Here is a 24843-nt window from a genome sequence, read left to right on the forward strand (position 1 = left end):
ATAGAAGGTTATAGTTCAATAGAATACAATTTAAAGTATCATTTGCAACCGACTTGTTTGAACTTAACTTTCAGTTTAATATCCTCGGCAAAACCATTTAGAAAAATTACTCTTACATAATGAGACTGAGGCGTTGTTTTCGACACAAAGATTGACAGAATAAAGTTATTTCTCATATTCTCTGCCTTCATTTAATTTTGATTTCCATAGCAAGATACCAACTAAATGACCTGATTATCTTAATAACGTTAGATAAAAGTTATACGTCAAAATGTGCGGAAAATTTTTATGCTAAATTATCTGTTACACATGTAAGATCAATGTTAGCTAGATCACTTTTTGAGTCAAAATTTCTCATACCCAACCAAGACCAGCAAGTTCTTTTTCAGCACTAGATCCATATAATTGACTTCAGATAATCAGGTCAGGTTAACCATTATTTGGTTAGCACATTACCAAAATACTTTACTGCTCTAACATATCCATGCCTAATTAATTTTAGAAATGACCAAAAGTAGTAAAGGAAACATCTTAGTTGAATGCTCACCTCTGCTGCACCAGCCAAATCACATAACTCCTGCAACGGGATCTTTGAGAATAGCATTGTATGAACTACAGAAGGTTTCCCAATGGTCAAAGTTCCGGTCTTGTCGAATATGACAGTATTCACCTGTGTCAAAGTCCAACTATTAATACAGGAAGGAAAAAAAAACCCTAGGGCAACACAGTTATCAGAATGATACGTTCAGTTTAACTACAGTACAAATAAATAGAAGCAATCTTCTACTTGCCTTGTGAGCCTTCTCCAGTGCATTCCCACCCTTGATAAGGACACCTTGAGATGCTCCTTTTCCAGTGGCAACCATGACGGCAGTAGGGGTTGCTAGTCCTAGAGCACAAGGGCAGGCAACTACCAGTACTGAAATCCCAAACTGCAGAGCTAGCTCGAACCTATCCATAGCCTTTGGAATCCATCTCCTTGGGTAGAGATGAGCTTCTCCTGGGATAAACCATGCAAGCCAAGTAATAAATGCCATCAATATCACCTGTAAAAGATTGAAAATGGGCGTCAGAGAATGCAAGCAAAAAAAAAAAAAAAAAAAAAAAACAAAAAAAAAAAAAAAAAAAAAAAAAAACTAAAGGTATAATCTGAATCATTTAGAGGAAAAAGCTTCACCAGATGGATGCAAGAAAAAATTACTTTAATTTAGGATTTGCTAGAACTAAAACCTTACCCAAAACTTGTTTGTTTATAATTATGCAACAGCAATTCCTCCATATTACTTACTACTTGTTTAACAGTTGTATATTTACTAGAATAATATGAAAAAATTTGCTTGCCTCCTTTCCGTAAAAAAGAAGGTTTTTACGTAAAAACTATTGGGGCAAACCCAGGACCCAATAGAGCAGAGTTTCAGCGAATAGTAATGTGGAAGTAATTAAAAGAACACACAGATTTACGTGGAAAACCCCGTAAATAAATTTGAGGTAAAAACCACGGGCAAGAATAGAAGAATTCATTATGAGGAGAAACTTTGAAGTTACAATATCTCTTTACAAGAAAAAACTCTCTATTTTTTTTCTCACTCTTCTATATGAGGAGTTGTTTCTAGGATAGATTTTTCTTGAAGAGTTTTAGGCCTATTTTAGGCAACTGAAATCACTATGCACTAATTTTATAATATTATTTTACTATACACTTTTCCTCATTTCAAAATATGCGGCTGCTTTCAGTGCGAATTATTTAGCGATGCTCACTCACCTTTTTTCTTTTTCAAGATTTTCGACTGACAATCTCTCACTTGAAGATTTGATTGAGTACCAATCATATCTTCACACCATTCTTTCTATCTTGCCATCTTCATGTTGCTTATGTTTTCGACAGATCACAAGAGGATCGACACCAAATAAATTTGTCAGTATTGACTGTTTTTGTCAAAAAAATCTGTTAGGTTGTCTTTGATGTGAATTTTCTGCATATACATTGTTCCTTTTTCCACTTTCTCACAAACGAAATTGTACTGAACTCGAATGTGTTTTGTCTTTGAATGAAAAGCTAAATATCTTGCTAAATGCAAAGCACTCTCACGGTCACAAAATAGAAAAATCTTCTTTTGTTCATGCCCGAGTTCCTCCAGCACCATCTTCAACCACATCGCTTCTTTACTAGCTTGTGTAGCTGTTACATATTCTGCTTTTATTGTTGAAGTAGTCACAACTGACTGTAATTTTAAAATCCAGCTTACAGCTCCGCCAACAAGTGCAAACACATATGGAGGTTACAATAATCAGCTAGCTTACCAGTCCACATCTCTATCGGCGTCGTTAATTGTATTACAGTTGATGGAGATCGATTCATCACATAATAGGCGGTTTTTATTGCTTTCGTCCAAAAAACTTTATTTAGATTTGCAATTGCCAACATTACACTTGTTCTTTCCAACATAGTTCATCCGCTCCGTCACTTTATTTTGTTGAGTATAAACAATACTGAATTGTCTTTTGATGCCCTTTTGCTTGCAGAATATAAGAAATTTACTGTCTGTGTATTCTACTCCATTATCTGACCTCAAGCACTTGATCTTTTTTTCCGATTCAAGCTCGACTCGCGCTTGTAGGCTTTAAAGATTAAGAACACATCCACCTTCTTCTTGAATAGGATACACCCAACATCTCCTGGAGTAATCATCAATAAAGAACACAAAGTACTTTGCTCCTCTCATGAATGTAACTATTGCTTGCCATACATCAGAATGAACCAGTTTTAGAATAACATTGCTTCTAGAACTCGATGTGTTAAACTTCAGTCGATGCTGCTTACTTGTAACATAATGCACGTAGAAAGAAAGAGCTACCGAATTAAGTCCAGGAAACAGCTTCTGATCGGAAAGAATCTTCAAATCTATACATGATTTGTTCTTCTTCACGGTTGGTTGATGCCACACATGAATCAGCTTCCTGCAGAGTTTCTCCCTTGAGCATGTATAGATTTGTAGGTATCTTTTCTTTTTTTATTACAATAAGCGTCCCTCTAACAATCTTCATCATCCCGTTTTCTATGAGTCTTGCACCCGAGCTCATCTAATTGTTCTAAAGACAGTAGATTTTTCTTCAAGCCCTTCACATGTCGCACATCTTGAGTGGTGCGTATTGTATCATTAAACATTTTGATTTTGATAGTGTCAATACCAAAAATCTCTAAGGCATGATCATTGCCCATGAATACACATCCTCCTAAGATAGTTTCATATTTGTGAAACCATTCTCTCCGGGAGATCATGTGTCAGAAGGCTGCTGAATCTAGAAGTCAGATATCAGCAAACCTCTTTCTGCCTTCATTAACAGTGATTGCTCCACTGTATAAAATTTTATCATCATCTGACATGCTCACATCCTTAAGATGTTGATGGCTCTGAAGACTTTTTATCTCTACTCTTCTTATTGTGTCAACACTCCGATTTCACGTGCCCTCTTTATCACAATTGTAGCATTTTATAGTCTTCTTATTTCTTAATTTTGATCTACTATGGGTATGACTCTCACTGGAGCCACGTTCCGTTGATCTTCCTCTCGTTACCGATAAGACCACCGCTTGTTGCGAACTTGTCTGCATGTCTTCCTTGTTCTTGCACCAATTTTCTTCTTCCAAAACAACGGCTGCAACGTTATCGAATACTAGATTGTCCGTGAGGACGTTGTTTGTTAGGTTGATGATGAGCTGATCATACGAATCAGGTAGACTCTGAAGTAGAAGTTCTGCACATTTATTCACACTGATTGTATGTCCCAACGTTATCAGATGAGAGAACAGTGTGTTTAGGGTGTTAATGTGGTAGATTCCGCCATCCTCAGAGTGTAAAGTTTCATTTTTAAGAAGATTTTATTGTGCAGGGATTTTACCTCATATAGCTTTGTTAGAGTATCCCATATCTTCTTTGTTGTCTTCTTCTCCTCTATGCTTGACATCACCCCATTTGCTAATGCTAGATGGAGATTTACAATAAAATTTTCATTCATTTTGTTTTACTTTTTATCATCTATGATGTCATCTGGCCTTGCACTGATGGCCGCTAGGCAATTACTTTTCTCAAGATAGTCTTTATCTTTAACTTCCATAGTGAGAAATTACTCTCGTTGAATTTCTCAATCTTGAATTTCATAGTCATTGTTTCTACCACGAACAGTAACTTCTTACTATTTCACGTAAACAATAACTATATTTATAAATAGTAACCGTATCCGTAAATAGTATCATAATTATGACTAGTATCGTATTTGTGAATAGTACTATACTTGTGAATAGTACACGACACCTTCAAATGGTAAATAATAATCCAACTTATTTTATGAAGGATTCACCTTTGGTGGTAACCACAGAACATACGATAAGTAGATACACGTACCCTAAATTAGGTTCTTATACCACTTGTTGGGACAAACTCAGTACCTAATAGAGCAGGGTCTCAGCGAATAGTAGTGTGAAAATTGTTAATGTTAAATATCACACAGCCAATTGGATCCATGCTAGGATTGATTCTGGTCCGGAACTGGATCGGTTTCCCTCGAGTCCTCGTCGGGATGTGATAAGGGAGAGGGATGGAGGGACCGCTTCCTTCTTCGACGTTATGCCTAGTTCTTGAACGGGAGATTAATGTCCACGCTACACAGATAAGAAGAACCCGTAAGAGGGCGGGGACCAGTTTCCCCGTGGTTCCTCCGACGGTCAAGTTAGTAAAACTTGAGTGGGAAAGGAGAAAGTCAGGAACCAATACGGTTCTTGAAGTGACAGTGTCTCTGTCCAGAGGATCTAAGTGAGCTCCTCTATCTAGACAAAGAACTGTGTGTTCTTGTTTTTGTGTCATATATGCTTTTTAGGGGGTTTTAGATTGCGAACTTGCCCTCCTTTAGATATGGTGAATAGCATCTGTATATACAGAGGACGTCAATGGCAAATTAGTCACTTCGGTCATGAAAATGACAGTGACAAAGTGTGAGCTGGAAGGTGAATAGTCCTTTACTCTACATATGTCGGCTAGCGACTGGAGGGGAAGTCATTTCAGCACGGGAGAGTGTGTCTCCGTATTTTTTGGGAAGTGATTAATAGTGTAACTGAAGGCACGTTGGCATACTGAATCGTCCCTCGCTTTAGAGGTGTCGACTGGCGACTGCAGGTGAAATCACTTCGACATAGAAGAGGGTGTCTCCGTATTTTTCAGGAAGTGATTGACAAGTCATGGAGGCACGTGGGCAGGTGACAAGTCACAGAGATCATTAGGCTAAAATGTGGATAATGTTTATCCGACATGGACTGAAATGTTGACATATGCTCTGGGGAAAAGGCTTAAGGTCTGGACCGAGTCCTTAACTTAGTCGACAGTAGGGAATGTCCCTCAAGTCGCCTTCGAGAATTACCCAGGGAATGGTCGAGTGCCCTAAGTGGGTCGCCCTCGGCGATAGGATTGACTGATCCCGCCTTTCATGTCGTCATGAGAGAAGATCGACTTGATGAGCCGACGGGGTCGAAGCCTTTGTTAGGCTTGGGCCACCTAAGTAGGTTTGAGGTTATTTTGATAGGATTCTTATTGTATCATTAAACAAATGCTTGTATCTTGGGTGAGTGAACATCATAACAATTAGCCCTTTTTGTTTAGAGTCGACTTTCAGTCGGCTTCGACAGAAATAAAATATGGTCTGGTCAATACAAGCCTGCTGAGAACGAAAAAATAAGAAGTCTTTATCGAACATCCATTGTTGACTCTGCTTTTCAGGGCTGACGTTATCAAAGATCTGAACCGTCTTTTTAAGAAATGAAGTGTCATGGATATAATGGAGGATCTTTCGTTTTTTGAGTAATGGGACGTGGGACATTAAATAAGGGTGGTGTTTCGTGTTTCGAGTGAATCGCTTCAGATTCCGAAGTAGATCAGGCCTGGTTGCCTCGAAAATCACTACGTCCTTTGAAAGTTCTCTATATTCTTCTTTGAAAGCTTATAAATAGCCTCTTAATGTTAAGATAATTCTTTTACGAACCTTCACTTTGACAAATTCCTGATATTCCTCCAAATATTTTTAAGAAAAAATCTTCCATGGCCTCTCAAGTTTCAAACTCTAGCCGTAGTGAGGAGAGACTCACTGTTCTTCTGCTTATCCGCTTGAAGGTCCACATAGATAATCTGATGGGGTTATATGATCAATACAATATCCCTCGGACTCTTGCATTGGCGGCGCCAGAGATGAGTGAGCCAGTATATTACCATGGCGAGGATCGAGTGTCGCTGTATCTGGCCCACTTGGAGCATGGCTTACGGCTGCCCTTGTACCCTTTTATCAAGGACGTGCACCGCTCTAGGAGTCTCCCCTTCCCAGTTCTATCCGAACGTAGTGGGGATTCTGATGGCTTTCATCGTCATTGCCATCGTGTTGAAGTCCAACCAAGCTTGAGATTGCTTGGGCATTTGATCAACGTGGGGTCGACTGAGAAGGATCTGCATTACTCCTTCTCGTAGCGAGTTCCAAGTTGTCTCAGATTTTTTAAAATTGGATGAGGACTGGAGGAGGCGATTTGTGTGGGTTTATGGTGGCGATAACATCCTCGCCTGCTCGAACTGGTCGGAGGCGAATGAAGACGTTTTAAGGCCAGTTACCCTTAGTGATTCCGAGATGATGGATCTGAAAAAGATCTGTTCTTATGTCGGGCCACGAGAGAGCGATGTTCTATTTGATGACGTGTCTCTCCAAACGACGGGCATATCTATGATTTTGTTTTCCATTGGCTTCCAAATAAGGACGAGCCCTGTTCCTCTGTTGGCGGAAAATCGCAAGAGGAATGCAAGGACCGGGGGTTGAGTTCCACTGCCAGGCACCATAAAAAGCTGAGGAGGGCCTTCAGTGTTGAGGAGGTGGCTGTCTTGATACCTCAAGCCACTAAAATTATATCTGAATTGACGGGGAGGACAAGCGTCGAGAAACGACGCCCAATCGTGCCGGTTAGGGGCCCCAACCAACTGGAACATGTCCGTTGGTAAATCAGCTTAACCGCTTGGAAAATATAGGACGGATAGACGAGTCTTCTCCTGACAGGGAGATAACGGTCTTAGCGGTCGAGGAGGATGTCGTCGGCCCCAGCACTATTTCTGAGACGTCTCGTCGTCCTGGCAATGAGCCGATTGGGGTGGACGACGGCATCAAGGGGAGAGCTGAAACTCCGTCAGGCCAGATGAAAAATGGTGCTGACAGGAGGATTTTGGAGGATATGCCAAGTGTTGGCATACACTAAGCTCTCCAGGCTTGTTTGGCTCGGGAGACTGTTAGAGCATGCCCTATTCAATCGACTTGAGCGTTCCCTAGAATGCCAAGCAGGGCTGACTAAGGAGAAGTCGACTAAGGAAAAGATAGAGAAGAGGATCACTGTCTTGGAGGCCGAGTTAGCTCATAAAGAAGACGTTTGGCGCCGGAGTCTGAATGAGAAGAAAGAGCTCCTCAAGAGCTTTCGAATCTAGTTCTCCAAGCAGGTGGGGACCATTGACGACCTTCAAAGGGAGATGGTTCATCTACAGGCGGAGGTCGAGTCCGAGAAGCATCGCAAGACGACGGCTGAGACAGAGGCTCAATCAAGTCGTCTATCTCTCGAAAAGAAGAAGAGGAACTTCGAAGAGCTGTAATTGAAGCTTTAGGCGTCCACAGCCCTTATCAAAAAACTAGAGGATAAACTCGTTTATTTGGATTCAGAGCAGTATAAAAAGAAGGTAGTCGATGATTGGCGCCATGATTCTATAGAAAAAACCGACGTGGCCCTAGCATGTAAGGCCAGGATCGACTACTTCGCTTCTCTAGTGCCTCGCAACTCTCATCCTACTCTAGATCGCTTCTATCCTCTCTGTGTTTCCTGCTGTCTCGATTTGTTAAAAGATGTCGAGAAAAATGGAGACGGGTTGGATTTATCAACGAGTGACAATGAAGTCGACTTTGTTGCTGGAGCTCCTGGGGAATCTTCTACAACTGCTACCACCCGAGGACCGTTAAGTCCAACTCCCGAATCTGGTCGAGAGCTTTGAAGACCTACATATCTCTCTTCTCTCTTTTTTTTATAGAGAAGTTTGTAATGAAGTTTACTCTTATTGAATGAAAATTACCTTTTGTCTCCATTCTTGAGCTTGCCTTCATTGTTTATATTCTTTTAGCTTTGTAGCTTTGCTTTTGTCTGAAATATTGGCTGAAGTGAGTTAATTATAATGTGTTGATCCGTGCTGGGGACTTATGATAACTAGTTCACCTAATACCTTGGTTTGGCTGAGCATTCAATTGACCAAAACTTGACAGATGACTGCTTAACTTTTTAGATCAATTAAGTATTTGTCATACACTTAATATTCATATCTTAGATTTATGAATACCTTTTTTGACAGAATGACAATCCTGAGGTTGGATGCCTAGCTCTTACCTAGATGCCTAGGTCTTCATAATCTTCGTATGGTCGAATGACGACTGTAGGAGTCAACCATAAGGTTGTACGTTGGGTTTATTCCTGATAAGGTACCAATGGCTTGAAAATCCGACTCAGAAGTCGAATGCCTAGGCTCGAGAGAGTCGACTAGGTCTTTCCTTCTCCTAAGACTGAGAGATGACTGTGGGAATCAGCCAAAGGGTTGTACCTTAGGTTTATTCCTAATGAGGTACCAAAGGTTTGAAATTCGACTCGGAAGTCGAACGCCCAAGCTCGAGAGAGTTGACTAGGTCTTTCCTTCCCCTAAGACTGAGAGATGAATGTGGGAGTCGGTCAAAGGATTATGCATTGGGTTTATTCCTGATGAGGTACCAAAGGTTTGGAATTCGACTCGGAAGTCGAATGTCTAGGCTCGAGAGAATCGACTAGGTATTTCATTCCCCTAAGGTCGAGAGATGAATGTGGAAGTCGGTCAAAGGGTTGTGCATTGGGTTTATTCCTGATAAGGTACCAAGGACTTATAAATCCGACTTGAAAGTCGAACGCCTAGGCTCGAGAAAGTCGACTAAGTCTTTCCTTCCCCTAAGGCCGAGAGATAACTATGAGAGTCGACCAAAGGGTTGTGCCTTAGGTTTATTCCAGGAGTGCATAGGTCTTCAGCCATAGTGAAGCCTTGATCCCTACGAGATATGAGTTAATTCATATTTAATAAAATTTTACCAGTTCTGAAATTTACATGATCATGAAAAATATCCATTGTAGGCATTTGGTGCTCAAAAGGGGGTTGAACCACTTGTGATCTTGCTTTGTCTCTGTTTCACAAAGGCAGTTTTGTAACGGATAAGGCTGCCAGTATAGAACCTCTTTAGTTAGATTTTGCTTGCTTTTTTTCCTTTTTATAGCAGACTGTTCAATGATAAATGAAGAGGAGTTGAAACTCTATTTGCCATCTCATCAGCCAAGGTTCCTTTTAAGCCTGAATCTTCAGTAAGACCTTGAAGGCAGATGGTTAGCATGCCGACTTTTAGCAAAAGGAACTGCCCAGACGTCACGAATCATGTTAAATAACGTTACCCAAGTCGGGTTCGTGAGGGTTGGGGGCATGACCAGAAGCTACATGGTACCTTTTGTGATAGAAATTCTCTTGGAAAGAGAATCCACCAGCCGGTGTTGTACTCCCTAAAAATGACAACCATAACAGTTTTCTCGAATGAGCTTAGGGAGTACTAGGGATTGGACCATGATGTGAATGGAGAACTCTCCTTTATGGGGATCATGCAGATCGCATGCTTAGACGATCAGAGCTTAGGTAACTTTAGTGATGCAGGCGTCAATTGAAGGGTCAAGGTTATTATTCTTGAGAAGACAATCAGCTAACAAGCCCTAAGTTTTTCCCGCAATCTCATCTTTGATATATGGGAGTTCCCTTCAAAAAGTCATCATTGTCTAAGGCGTCTATCACAGACTTAATCACTGCTCCTATGCTTATATGAGCTATTGCCAGTTGGAACTTAAGTGATATTTGGCCTGATCAGATCCTATGTTCTGGCCAAAGTTATTCTATGATGACGATTAGAAGCCAAGGGTTGCTTTTTAAGAAAGACAACCATTTTTATGGTGTGTCTTCTTTTGGAGGGTTTTCAAAGGGGCTGAAGGTCATTCTACCATCTAGCATATGGTATGCTTGGCAAACACTCCCCAGATACGTCGCTGAGGCCTTCGAGGACTACACCTACGTTGGCTCCTCTTAGTCAAATCTAACCCTCAGCTTGAATGATACAACTTCTGACTTCATTTAGCTTGGATAATGCAACTCCGATATTGTTCTTCAGGGTGAGTAGAATCGGACCCTTGTTCAGAACTTGGCATGTCTTAAAAAAAAAGAGGACCTCACGGTGAGCGCCAAACTGTTAATGTTAAATATCACACAGCCAATTAGATCCAGGCTAGGATTGATTCTGGCCCGGAACTGGATTGGTTTCCCTCGAGTCCTCGTCGGGACGTGGTAAGGGAGAGTGATGAAGGGACCGCTTCCTTCTTTGACTTTATACCTAGGTCTTGAACGGGGGATTGATGTCCACGTTACACTGATAAGAACCCGTAAGAGGACGGGGATTGGTTCCCCCGTGGTTCCTCCGACGATCAAGTTAGTGAAACTCGAGTGGGAAATGGGAAGGTCAGGAACCAATACGATTCTTGAAGTGATAATATCTCTGATACGAGTCGTCGTGCGAGCACCTTTGATCGCAGAATTATTAAAGATGAGTTGAAAAGAGAATGACAGAAACATAAGAATAATTCAGTATGTGACGAAGAAAAATCCCTTCTCTAGATTAATTATGAGAATTAAATAGTTTACAATCTCTCACAATCTCATTAGAATTGAGGAACAATCTCTCTCAACTCTCAAAATACAATCTAATCTCTCTTGATTACATCTGATCGATTAGAAACCCTAGACAATCCCTTATATAGGTGTAACAACGTGGATGGTAAAGTAGTAAATAATCAAACCTAAACCCTACAAGAATTCGTACAAACAGAAACCCAAACGAACCAGGAAACCATCGATGAGTCGACTCATGTGCATATATGAGTCGACTCATGACACATGGGTCGACTCATGACAGTCATGAGTCAATTGGTCAGAAACTTCTAACAAAACGATTGGGTTTCGTGAGTCAACTCATGACAGACATGAGTCGACTCAACCTAATGAGTCGACTCATGTACATGTATGAGTCGACTCACGGGCTGAAAACTGGATGCTTTAATTCTTCGATTCGCCGTCTCGTTCCACCCTTCAACTTGTGTTCCACTGTATTGTTTTACACCTCTATTCTCAAGTTATCATGAGAATCATCTATCCTCAAGCTCCCATGAGGATCGCTAAGTTCTGAAGAGAAGATACACACGTATCAATCTTTGCCCAGAGGATCTAAGTGAGCTCCTCTGTCTTGACAAAGAACTGTGTGTTTTTGTTTTTGTGTCATGTATGCTTTTTGGGGGGTTTTAGATTGCGAACATGTCCTCCTTTAGCTATGATGAATGGCATCTGTATATAAAGAGGACGTCAATGGCAAATTGGTCACTTCGGGCATAAAAAATAACGGTGACAAAGTGTGAGCTGGAAGATGAGTTGTCTTTTGCTCTACATGTGTCGGCTGGTGATTGAAGAGAAAGTCACTTCGACACGGGAGAGAGTGTCTCCGTATTTTTCGAAAAATAGTTGATGGTGTAGCAGAAGACACGTGGACATACTGAATCGTCCCTCGCTTTACATGTGTCGACTGACGACTGGAGGGGAAATCACTTCGGCATAGGATAGGGTGTCTCCGTATTTTTCGGGAAGTGATTGACAAGTCGTGGAGGTACGTGGGCAGCTGACAAGTCAAGGAGATCATTAGGCTAAAATCTGGACAAGGTTTATCCAACATGGACTGAAATGTTGATATATGCTCTGGGGGAGAGGCTTGAGGCCTAGTCCGAGTCCTTAACTTAGTCGACAACAGGGAATGTCCCTCAAATCGTCTCCGAGAATTGCCCAGTGAGTGGTCGAGTGCCCTAAGTGGGTCGCCCTCGGCGATAGGGTCAACTGACCCCGCCTGTCGTGTCGCCATGAGAGAAGGTCAACTTGATGAGTCGACGGGATCGAGGCTTTTGTTGGTTTGAGGTTATTTTGCTAGAACTCTTATTGTATCATTTTACAAATACCTGTATGTTGGGTGAGTGAACACCATAACAAAAATAATAATAATAACACAGAGATTTATGTGGAAAACCCCCTAAATGAATTTGGGGTAAAAACCACGAGCAAGAATAGAAAAATCTACTATGAAGAGAAACTTTGGAGTTACAATCTCTCTTTACAAGGAGAAACTCTCTCTATTTCTCTCTCTTCTATATAAGGAGTTGTTTCTGAGAGAGATTTTTCTTGAAGAGTTTGGGACTATTTATATGCAGTTGAAATCAATATGCATTAATTTTCTAATATTATTTTACTGTGCACTTTTCCTCATTTTAAAATATGCAGCTACTTTTAATGCGAATTATTTAGCGGGGCCCACTCACTTTTTTCCCTTTTTAAGATTTTCGGGTGACAAAAACTACCTTAATTTTAGTCTAAATTGATACTTACCACCTTTTTTAATGTAAACCACTTATATTTGCTTACATCTTCTCAATGTCACGTCTAATCGACTTTTCTGTTGAAAAAGAAGTGATTCCAAAAATACCCTCACCCAAGCACATGAAAACCACGTGTCCTATTTAATTATAAAAAATAAGGAGTTTTTTTCAATATTAGTCCCTTAAATCTTTTATAATTTGGTATTAACCCCACAAATCTATCATATTTTAAAATTAGAAATCGACATTCTCCTCACCGAAGAGGGTTGTGGGACATCCTCCTCACCGGAGAGGGTTGTGGGGAGGTGGGGATCATCAATATCTTGCTCCTTAGCTAGGGTTTGTGGATTGGAGGGTGGGAGGGGGAGAAGATTAAGGAGAGGTGAGATTAGGGTTTGGGGGAGGATTGAGGGAGAGTCTTGTTTATAAATTGGAGGGCGTGATAGAGGGAGGGAAGATTGAGGGGAGATAAGATTAGGGTTTGGGGATTAGGTTAGGGTTTGTAGATTTGGGTTTTGAAATCCATGGTCATTTGAGAGAGAAAGAAGAGGGGTAAGGGGATTTGAGGCTAATTTCAAAATAGGACTAATATCTAAAAAATGCTTAAGTTTATAATTAATTGGGAAACACGTGAAGTTCACTTGTTTAAGATGAAGGCATAATGGGTATTTCACATTTCTTTTGAACAAGATTTAGCATTTTGTGTGACATTGAGAAGATGAGCAAATATAGGTGGTTTACATCATATCATATCATACTCCCTTTAAAAGTGGGAGTTCTTGAAAAAATTTTATTGGTCAATTTTATCCCTAATCCTTTTTAATATTAACATTCTTATCCTAATTATAATTGGTTATCAACTAAAGCTATTAACTTAAAATTAAACTTCTGAATTAAAGCTCATTTCATTCAAAACTAATTAATAAAAAATTGATCTAATTAGAATTGGTTGACAACTAAAGAGTATAAGGAAGCTTAAACTTCCGAATTAAATCTCTCTCCATTCAAAACCAATAATAAAAAATTTATCTAATTAGAATTGGTAAACAACTAAAGAATAGAAAGATACTTAGAGCACATTAGCATTGTAAACATAATATGCATTGCATGTGTAAATATTAACCAATTGATTGATACCAAATTATGGAATTAGTTAATTATCAACAAAAATTAATTGATTGAAGTATTTTTTGTAGTAGTCCCTTAAACCTTTCATAGTTTGAAATTAGTCCATTAAAGCATTGAAATTATTATTGTTAGGTACCTCAATCTTAAGTTATTTGAAATTAGTCATTCAAATTAATGGTATAATTAGCAATTTGAGAGACTAATTTCCCTCTAATTGCTTTTTTTACTCTTGATTGGAGAAGCTAATATCAAAATAACTTAAGAATTGCGGATGTAGTAGCTATTTTAATAATTTGATGAATTAATTTTAAAATAATAAGAATTGAGCAACCTAATAGTTCAATGTGATTATCTTTGCAAACTTATGGAGAGATTTTCTTAAATGATGATAGGTTTTCTTATTCTACAGTCATTAGGGATTAAGATAGAAGATTTTTCTTCCCTTAAATGATGATAGGTTTTCTTATTCTACAGTCATTAGGGATTAAGATAGAAGATTTTTCTTCCCTTTTATTTTTTACTTCATAAGATTCTTATTCTACAGTCATTAGGGATTAAGATAGAAGATTTTTCTTCCCTTTTATTTTTTACTTCATAAGAATTTTACGTCATCTCTTATTGTTATATTTGAGGCATTGAAGAAATTGATTGCTATACCTATATGAGTGAATAATCTTTTCAAATAATGTGTAGCTTACGTTGCTCATGGTTTATAAGCAAATAATCTTTTCCAATAATTTGTAGCTCACATTGCTTATGGTTACAACGACACATAAAATGAAAGCTGAAGGTACATAAATGTAAGTATTAAGAAAGTTCACAGATAATATTACATCATCAGGTTGAGATTTAAAAGAAACATTTTTACAACCAAGTTAACAAATAACCACGTGCAATGCACGTGTATCTCTCCTAGTAAAAACAAAGGCAGCAAGTATTAATTTGGTCTAAAATTAAGGTGATTTCATGTAAAAACCCTAAAAATTACAACAAAATTAACCCTGTTACTCTCTTTAAGATACCGATATGCAAACACAATATTTACTGACTGCAAACAAAAAATTTTAAATTAATATAATACAATTTAATGAATAAATAAATAAATAATATTGTCACATCGGCTTTTTCTAGCTTTTTAATAAATTGTTTGCAAACAAACATTTTATTTGACTTACATGCTAATATAGATGTACTATGTCACTTGCAAAAGAAATATTTTTAATTTCACATTATTTAACTGCATTTTCAATTTACCAATTATTCCCTGCACCAGTGATATCCAGCTACTGAATCAATGATATTGACTGGGGACTTCACCAGCTAGATTATGTTCTTCAGATTTACTGGGTGAATAATGACCATAATTTCATCAAAAGATCTCAACAGTAAATAGATGAAGGAAACACTTACAGTTGGGACAAAGAATCTGGAAATTTTATCTGCCAGTTTCTGAACAGGCGCCCTTGCAAGTTGAGCAGCTTCCACCAGCTGAACTATCTGAGATAAAGCAGTCTCTGACCCAACATGAGTAGCCTTAACTAGTATAAATCCATTCTCATTCACTGTACCACCAATAACCTATTTATAATATTTAAACAAAATGATGCATTAGCACTCAGATAGTCACTGAAATGCAACAAATCCCGAAGCTATGATATTAGTAGCAGTACCTTATCTCCTGGTCTTTTCGCAACAGCCCTTGATTCTCCAGTGATCATGCTCTCATTCACATGACTCTGACCCCTTATAACAACTCCATCAACTGATACTTTGGCTCCTGGCATTATCTTAATTACATCATTTCTTTGTAACAATTGAGTACTGATTTCCTTCTCTGATATGACATTCCCTTCCACATCTAGAGTAAGCAGAAAAGCTGTTTCAGGAGCAAGATCCGTAAGCTTTGACAAAGCATCTGATGTCTTCCCTTTTGCGATCACCTCCAAATATTTACCCAATAGAATAAATGATATCAACATGGCACTAGTTTCAAAAAAATCTTGTCCTTCAAATGAATTAGAGGTTAAAGCTTTGATCACGATATATACAGAGTAGAGATAAGCAGCATTAGTTCCCATTGCGACAAGAACATCCATGTTAGAGGAGCCTCTTCTTAGTGCACGATAAGATCCCACGTAGAATCTGAATCAATCACCACAGACGCAACCATGAGATAATCAGTCTAGGAGACCATTTAAAGTCAACATGACATTTAATTTTGAAAACAATATGGCATCTGTCTGCATTAAAAAGTCTGAAGTAAGTCATACTTTGGGATATATTCTTAATGCATAGACACAGTAAACACATATAAGCAGATTTTGTATTCAGAGTCAAAGTCAAGCCGTTCCCTTATATGATGTCATCAACCAGGGAGCATAACTCTCGCCCTGAATGCAAAGGATGTACATCAACAAGAAGAAGAAGAAGAAGGAGAAGAGACAAATACAGGAAGGGGGGGAGGGACTTCTAAAGATTGACTATCACATGTAGCTGCCAGCCTGATGCCAAGCCTTCAGTAAATTCCACATTTTTACTCAAACAACTATGGTTGAACCGGAAGAGATAAAACCAGAAGAAAACTTGGAGTACAAAAATAAAAATTTGTAATGAAATGTTCAGATAAAAGGGAGCTTCAGACTTATTATACTTTTAAAAAGGGTTTATATGAAGAGGGAAGATAAATAGGATTTTTATAGCAAATATAATGTATGGTGAAAGAGGTAAAGTGAAAATCATAATGTTTGATTGTGGACGAAACATGGTAATAATTAAAAGGAGAAAAACACCATTACCAGGCCATTAACAAAACATATCAGCTGATGACTAACACCCACAAGGGATATATGTGGCCTCTTGGCATTAGTATTTCCAGGTTCTAGGGTATATCTAATACTGCTATGAAAGGATAGCAGAAGAATCAAAATACTATGAACATAATAGTAGCGATAAGATATTCAGGATTTTACCTCCAACCAATTACAAACTGCACAGGCGTGCAAAGGATGCATCTTAGTACCATCCCAATGGTTAGATTGTTGTATAGCTTATTATTCAACCAATCTCCGTATGGAGAAATCATCGGAAGTACCATTGAGAACATAACCACAGGAACTGAGAACAGGCAGCTCCAAAGGAACTGGTTCCTGTAGATTCTAGTTTCTTCCTGCTGGTCCATATCTCTACGTCTTGGAGGAGTGTACAAGCTTGCATGGTAAAAACCAGGGCTTTGGCCAGCTTCTTGAATGCATTGTATTAGTGACCTCGGACCAGTGAAATCAGGGTCATAGGAAATGGTGACTTTTGAACCTGCTAGATCCATTTCTACATGATTAACACCTGCAATTGCTTCAAGAGATGACTGAATGAGAATGGCATCTTTTGGAGAAGCGAGGCCTTCAAGCTTTAGATGCACCTTGTTGGCACTATCTCCTGAACTAATGAGTTCAGAACCAAAACCAGCATCTTCAATGGCCTCCATGAGGTGACTAGTAGTGGTTGCATTAGGATCATAGTGGATCTTGGCTTCTTCTAGTGCAAGTCCGACAATGGCCTTTTTAACTCCATTGACCATACTAAGAGCTCGTTCTACAGCTTCAGAACAACTGGTACAAGCCATTCCTTTAATTCTCAATCGGCAAACTGCGATATTTTGATCGGGAAATTCATCAACCTGATAGCCCAAGTCTTCAATGGATTCTTTTATTGTTTGTGCCTGAGAGATATTTGGCGTAAACATCATTTTTCAGTTAAGAGACAGGAATTTCCTCAAAAAATGTATAGAGACAGGAAATGGTAATATATCTTCTGGAAATTAACTATAACATATAATGACAGGAGTGAAACAATAACCCACCCTGCTATCTGTTAGGAATCTTGACCACAAGATTAGTTTATTTTGATGATAACAAATATTATATATTGTGTGTATTATGTGTTAACATTTGTTTTGTAGTATCAGAGCTATATCAACAATTATTTTCAAAGAGATACTCAAGACATAGATGAGTTCAAGGCAAAATGAAGCAAAGAAAAAAATATACTTTATTGTCAAAATGTAATTTTATATTTTCTTTGCTTAGAAATTTGTACAAGCCTTGATCACTCACAAACATGCACACACATAGTGTTAGAACACACTAACACATGCTTAATGTGTTGGTTAACAATAGAAATCCCCTATGTTAGCCATTAGAGTTTATAAATATTGGGTGAGTCTTAAAACATTTCATTTACACCCCTTAGCAATTAGAATCTGGAAAAACTCAAAAGATCAAAGTTGTAGGTCTCTTCAAGAGATTTCCAACAAATCTTAAATCACCTCATTCCGATGTCGGATGAGAAAGTTACAGTCATTTCATGCAGGGGGATTAAAATTTTTATATCTTAATAACATATATTTGTCATCATCAAAAAGGGGGAGAATGTTAGGAATCTTGACCCCAAGATTAGTTTGTTTTGATGATAACAAATATTATATGTTGTGTGTATTATGTGCTAACATTTGTTTTGCAGTATCAGAGCTATATCAACAATTATATTCAAAGAGATACTCAAGACATAGATGAGTTCAAGGCAAAATGAAGCAAAGAAGAAGATATACTTTATTGTCAAAATGTAATTTTATATTTTCTTTGCTTAGAAATTTGTACAAGCCTTGATCACTCACACACATGCACACACATAGTGTTAGAACACACTAACACATGCTTAGTGTGTTGGTTAACAATAGAAATCCCCTATGTTAGCCATTAGAGTTTATAGATATTAAGTGAGTCTTAAAACATTTTATTTACACCCCTTATAAATTAGAATCTGGAAAAACTCAAAAGACCAAAGTTGTAGGTCTCTTCAAGAGCTTTCCAACAAATCTTAAATCACCTCATTCCGATATCGGATGAGAAAGTTATAGTCAAAATACTAAACAGAAAAATTCCAGAATCTGAGTTTACAGTGTAGTCGACTACTATGCCTTGTAGTCGACTACTGAGCAATTTTCTGACTTCACGGAGTCTGTTTAGACTCAGTGTAGTCGACTACTATGACTTGTAGTCGACTACAGATGCAGTTTTTTCAGATTTCAGGTTTTGAATAAGTGACTGTTTATAGTTGTTTTGTGGACGTTAATTGGGTTTAAAATTATGTTATTTCAGAGGCTATAAATAGGTTTAAACATCAGAAAACAAGCACCAAGTTTTGCACTTGCAAGATCAAACATTTTGTGCATATTCACTCTCTAATTTTCCAGATTTTCATGCTAAGTGTTTAGAAAAAGAGAGTTTCTGATATTGCCTTGGTTTCAATCATTCTTAGAGATTGTATAGGCAATATTCAGAGAGTTAAAAGAATCCTAAGCCACTGCAGCACTTCACTACACATTCAAGGCTTATAGGATCAATTGTGTTCTTGCTTCAAAAAGGATTTCTCTCGGGTTTGAGAGGGTTGATCTCTTGGTTTAGAGATTGGGTGGCAATTGGCATGGTCTTGTCAATTGGTGTTGCAATTTGCATGGTCTTGCAAATTGGTCAGGTTTGCTTTTGATTTTGTAAGGTTTCAAAATCATAGTGGAAACTCTCAAGCGGGATTTGCTTAAGGACTGGATGTACACTGGGAGGGTGGAACCAGTATACATGCTTGTGTTTGTGATGTTTATTTTCTGAGATTGCCATTCTTTCTTTGCAATTTATAATATACTTTGCAAACTCACCCTCTAGTGTTTAAGTGTAAAGCTTCCGCAGATTTTTATAAGAGCGCACTCTATTCTTAAGGGTCACGATCCTACACTTGATATACATAAGCAAAACATGACCCTACATTTGGTATCAGAGCAAGGTGAAAGATGACATCAATAAATACATCACAATTCAAATAGGGATATTCCACACAGCGACCACCTCTATTCAATGGCACGAACTACAACTATTGGAAGTGTCGGATGAAGATCTACCTCCAATCTCTTGGCTACGACCTTTGGAACATTGTAGAGACCGAATTCACAAAGCCAACCACTCCATATACCGAATGGTCAGTTGTTCAAAGGACTAAAGTGAATTTGGACTCAAAAGCAATGAATGCACTATTTTGTGCTTTGGACAAGAACGAGTTCAATCGCGTGTCTACTTGCAATTCAGCCCATCAAATTTGGCATACATTAGAGGTAACACACAAAGGTACAAATAAAGTTAAAGAATCTAAAATATCTGTTCTTGTGCACAGGTTTGAGTTATTCAAAATGAAAGAACAAAAAGAGGAATCCGCTCACATGTGCTTCATGGCACAAGAAGATGAGGTATGCAATAATGAAGAATTATTAGATGCTTTCAATGAATTATATGAAACATTTTTGAGATTAAAGGCTTCACATAATTTTCTTAAAGGTGAAAATAAAAGATTACTTGAAGAAATTTCTGATTTTAATTCTTCTACTATTTCTAATTCTCAAGTAATTGAATTGAAAGAGGAAAATAAATCCTTGCTTAAAGAAAATCATATTTTGACTAATGAGAATGTTTATCTAAAATCAGAATGCAATGATTTAAAAATCCGCATTAATGTTTTAGATAAAGATATTTCTTCTATTAAATTAAAATATGATGATATATGTTTGAATGTTAGTAAATTCAATAAAAGTAAAGAGAATTTGAATAATTTGCTCTCATTTCAAAAATCTTCAAACAATCATTTTGGCATTGGATTTGTTCCTAAGTATTTTATAAAGAATGATTATGTTTTGAAGAATAATAATAAGAATATTCATGCTAAACAAAATAAGTATATATGGATTCCTAAGAATTTGAATATTCATGATAGGAATTATTATATTTCATCTTATATTTATGAAGTTTGCAATTCAAAGAATTACACTTATGTTAACAAATGGAAACCAAATTCCAAGTGGATTTGGATTCCTAAGGGCTAATCCTAATGATATAATATAAAAGGGTACCAAAGTGCTTGATATTTTTATTAAGGTACCCAAGAAAAGAAATTTTTAATTAGAATTATGTTTATTTCTTTTTGCTAATGACAAAGGGGGAGTTATATAGAAAATTTTAATGCTTTGATGCAGGGGGAGTAAAAGATTTTATTTAATGATTTCATGCAGGGGGATTAAAATTTTTATATCTTAATAACATATATTTGTCATCATCAAAAAGGGGGAGAATGTTAGGAATCTTGACCCCAAGATTAGTTTGTTTTGATGATAACAAATATTATATGTTGTGTGTATTATGTGCTAACATTTGTTTTGCAGTATCAGAGCTATATCAACAATTATATTCAAAGAGATACTCAAGACATAGATGAGTTCAAGGCAAAATGAAGCAAAGAAGAAGATATACTTTATTGTCAAAATGTAATTTTATATTTTCTTTGCTTAGAAATTTGTACAAGCCTTGATCACTCACACACATGCACACACATAGTGTTAGAACACACTAACACATGCTTAGTGTGTTGGTTAACAATAGAAATCCCCTATGTTAGCCATTAGAGTTTATAGATATTAAGTGAGTCTTAAAACATTTTATTTACACCCCTTATAAATTAGAATCTGGAAAAACTCAAAAGACCAAAGTTGTAGGTCTCTTCAAGAGCTTTCCAACAAATCTTAAATCACCTCATTCCGATATCGGATGAGAAAGTTACAGTCAAAATACTAAACAGAAAAATTCCAGAATCTGAGTTTACAGTGTAGTCGACTACTATGCCTTGTAGTCGACTACTAAGTAATTTTCTGACTTCACAGAGTCTGTTTAGACTCAGTGTAGTCGACTACTATGACTTGTAGTTGACTACAGATGCGGTTTTTTCAGATTTCAGGTTTTGAATAAGTGATTGTTTATAGTTGTTTTGTGGACGTTAATTGGGTTTAAAATTATGTCATTTCAGAGGCTATAAATAGGTTTAAACATCAGAAAACAAGCACCAAGTTTTGCACTTGCAAGATCAAACATTTTGTGCATATTCACTCTCTAATTTTCCAGATTTTCATGCTAAGTGTTTAGAAAAAGAGAGTTTCTGATATTGCCTTGGTTTCAATCATTCTTAGAGATTGTATAGGCAATATTCAGAGAGTTAAAAGAATCCTAAGCCACTGCAGCACTTCACTACACATTCAAGGCTTATAGGATCAATTGTGCTCTTGCTTCAAAAAGGATTTCTCTCGGGTTTGAGAGGGTTGATCTCTTAGTTTAGAGATTGGGTGGCAATTGGCATGGTCTTGTCAATTGGTGTTGCAATTTGCATGGTCTTGCAAATTGGTCAGGTTTGCTTTTGATTTTGTAAGGTTTCAAAATCATAGTGGAAATCTCAAGCGGGATTTGCTTGGGGACTGGATGTACACCGGGGAGGTGGAACCAGTATACATGCTTGTGTTTGTGATGTTTATTTTCTGAGATTGCCATTCTTTCTTTGCAATTTATAATATACTTTGCAAACTCACCCTCTAGTGTTTAAGTGTAAAGCTTCCGCAGATTTTTATAAGAGCGCACTCTATTCTTAAGGGTCACGATCCTACACTTGGTATACATAAGCAAAACATGACCCTACACTATCAATCAAAATAGTGCTGGTTTCGTAATGACTCTAGGTTAAAAGGACTCATTAAATGATTATCTGATTATTTTTATGACTGGTCGTTAACAAAATGTCAGCCTTCGATCAATAATTGCCAAAGTAGCCGCAGAAGGCAGTTAAATTACAGATGTAGGTTTAAGAAAGCTACTATTTTTTGTAGACTTTTAAACAGTTTCACGTGAAAAACAGGAAAAGCTCCACGATAGGAGGAAAAAGCCTCAACAAAGGTAAGGAGAAAACAAGACCCAAGTCAATAATTCCTCCGGAAATACATTCACTTCACAACTAATTGAAGCGTATACTTCATATAAACACACAGAATATCTCAAACTTCAAATTAACAGATATAAAAAACGTGGTGACAATTATGACACACTTACATTGATAACCTCAGGGTTGTAGATGACAACAGCCTGACCCTGAAGTGGTGACACTCCAATATTCATGATTCCCTCCATATTTCCCAAAACAGATTCAATGGAGACTGCACAAGAAGCACATTTCATGCCCCCAACTTTGAACATGACCTTTCTTGTATTGTTGTCACCTCTTGCAGAAGGTTGTTGTTGATTGATACCGGTTGAATTTTCTAAGTGCTTCAGAAGGGGTGTTTTTAGATTACCTTCTCCATTGGGTTCCATTTCCTTTTCTACATTTCACAAGGGAAACGAAAAACAGATGTCAACAAGTGAAATTATACAGCTCAAAAGACAAGTTTTACCCCCACAAAGGAGATGAACATCCAGGTGACTATTTGAACCAACTAACCTTACCATTGTACAGTGCAAAAAAGTTCTCTAATAAATTATAAAGTACTTAAACGTCTGTTGGTCACTTTTACATTCAACTTACACGTTATGACGTAAATAAAAAAAACTCAACAAAGCCAGCATCAACACAGGAAGGATGTAAACTAGAAAAGAACTTATTAAAAATGTCACATTTTATCCAATGCCAAAAATCCAAGTCTGACACTTAAACCATTGCTCAATCTCATATCATCAACCGTTTTTAAGAATAATAGAAAATACACATTATTCAAGGGTAAATATACTTCAAGGAAGATGCTTAAATGTATAAATAAAGTACCCTTTGCATCCCATTTCCCATATAAATTCCGGATATTGAAGGTCATAACTATGTCAAATTGCGCTGGGGAAACAATAACTTTTCTGAATACAGTAAATTCAACAGCTGATGAAGAAGGTAACTCTCAAATCAAGCTCCAGACAAATGCTAAAATCCTAAATTTCTTTAAATCAACTGATTAATGTCTGAGTAACTAATTTCCAGACTCCGGTCCCAAGTTTCATCCAGCATATAATAGAGATACCCACTAACTAAGAAATCATGAAGAGAAAAAAAAAATTCAAATTTCACATCCCGTGATGATCAGCAGTACAAACCCTGAATATTAATCAAATAGTCACAATCGCATCATAAACCCTTGAAATCAACAAATCAGTCAACTACACCAACAAAAAACGCAGTAAACTCAGCAGAACACACTCCTAAGCAAAAGTCAACGAAAACGAAGGAAAATCTAAAATCAAAACCAAAACGAGCCGCGAAACCCTAGAAACAAAGATGACTACCTTCAAAATCTCCAATCCTCCGATCAAACGATCGCCAGATACGATCCAGGGGTTTGTATTGGGAAGCGAGAAAGCGGCTAGGGTTTTCAGCTAGAGAGAGAAATGGGGAGTCGACAACCGCCTCTTTTTTTCTCCGCAATCGAACTTGTCCCCTTTATAGCGAGCCCAGCGCACTGCTCCCTCTTTGGTTCTTTTCCCCTCCTTTTTTTTAAAAAATTCTTTTGAATTTTTGAACGCGTAACGTCTCTAGTCTCTTCAATAATTCCGAACGTCCCGTATGATACTTTCCATGCGAGAAGTATAAAATTCTATCCAAACACAATATGGATATTTCATCTCCCCTTCGTTTGCCTCACATTGTTTGGCACTATGCAGAGCAATACTGATAAGATTTGTACTCTAGGATGTACAAATGATCATGTGCATTAGAAATGAAACTTGTCATATCTATGTTTGCTTCGGATGTACATATATAAATTATACATGATTTATAGTCTATATGTGCCAAGGTGAATGTGGATACAATCGAATGGAAGAAAACATACACATGTAAATAGTTGATACGATTAGAACATATGTAGTTGATAAATTTATAGAGTGTGTGCTTAAAAAAATGTTTAAGTAAAGCGAAATTTCTCAAGCTAGAGTCAAGCAAAAAAATTCCACGTGTGTAAAACACTAAGGCAAGCATTTGGATTATCCAAATTGGTCCATGTGATATTTAGTATCTGTATTTGTATCATATCGCAATTACAAATATGATTTTTTTTTATCCTAGAAACCACCTTAGAAACATGGTAATTATACGAAAATCACTGTTAAATTTTAATTTATACATAAACCATCTTTAAAGTGAGATTTGTTACAATCAACCACCTCCTAGTTATATTTTTACTAAAAATCCAAAATAAGTTTTAAAATTCCACGTTCAATGTACTTGACTTGTATCCTAACAATATCTAAACAATA

At 37.4% G+C, this 24843-nt stretch overlaps 1 protein-coding gene across 1 annotated transcript in view; it reads right to left on the reverse strand.

Moving 5' to 3' along the window:
- LOC109842486 (probable copper-transporting ATPase HMA5) overlaps positions 1-24060 on the reverse strand; it is a 26514-nt gene extending 2454 nt beyond the window's left edge. The window contains exons 1-7 of the mRNA XM_020411357.1: positions 23875-24060; positions 22660-22928; positions 16669-17414; positions 15370-15841; positions 15110-15277; positions 792-1046; positions 452-670 (exon numbers count right to left, since the gene is read on the reverse strand). Of these exons, the coding sequence (XP_020266946.1) occupies positions 452-670; positions 792-1046; positions 15110-15277; positions 15370-15841; positions 16669-17414; positions 22660-22920 (2121 nt within the window). The 5' untranslated portion in view covers positions 22921-22928; positions 23875-24060. The remainder of the gene's footprint in view (positions 1-451; positions 671-791; positions 1047-15109; positions 15278-15369; positions 15842-16668; positions 17415-22659; positions 22929-23874) is intronic.

This window comes from Asparagus officinalis, chromosome 5 (assembly GCF_001876935.1).
Source record: "Asparagus officinalis chromosome 5, Aspof.V1, whole genome shotgun sequence".
Classification (NCBI taxonomy): Eukaryota; Viridiplantae; Streptophyta; class Magnoliopsida; order Asparagales; family Asparagaceae; genus Asparagus; species Asparagus officinalis.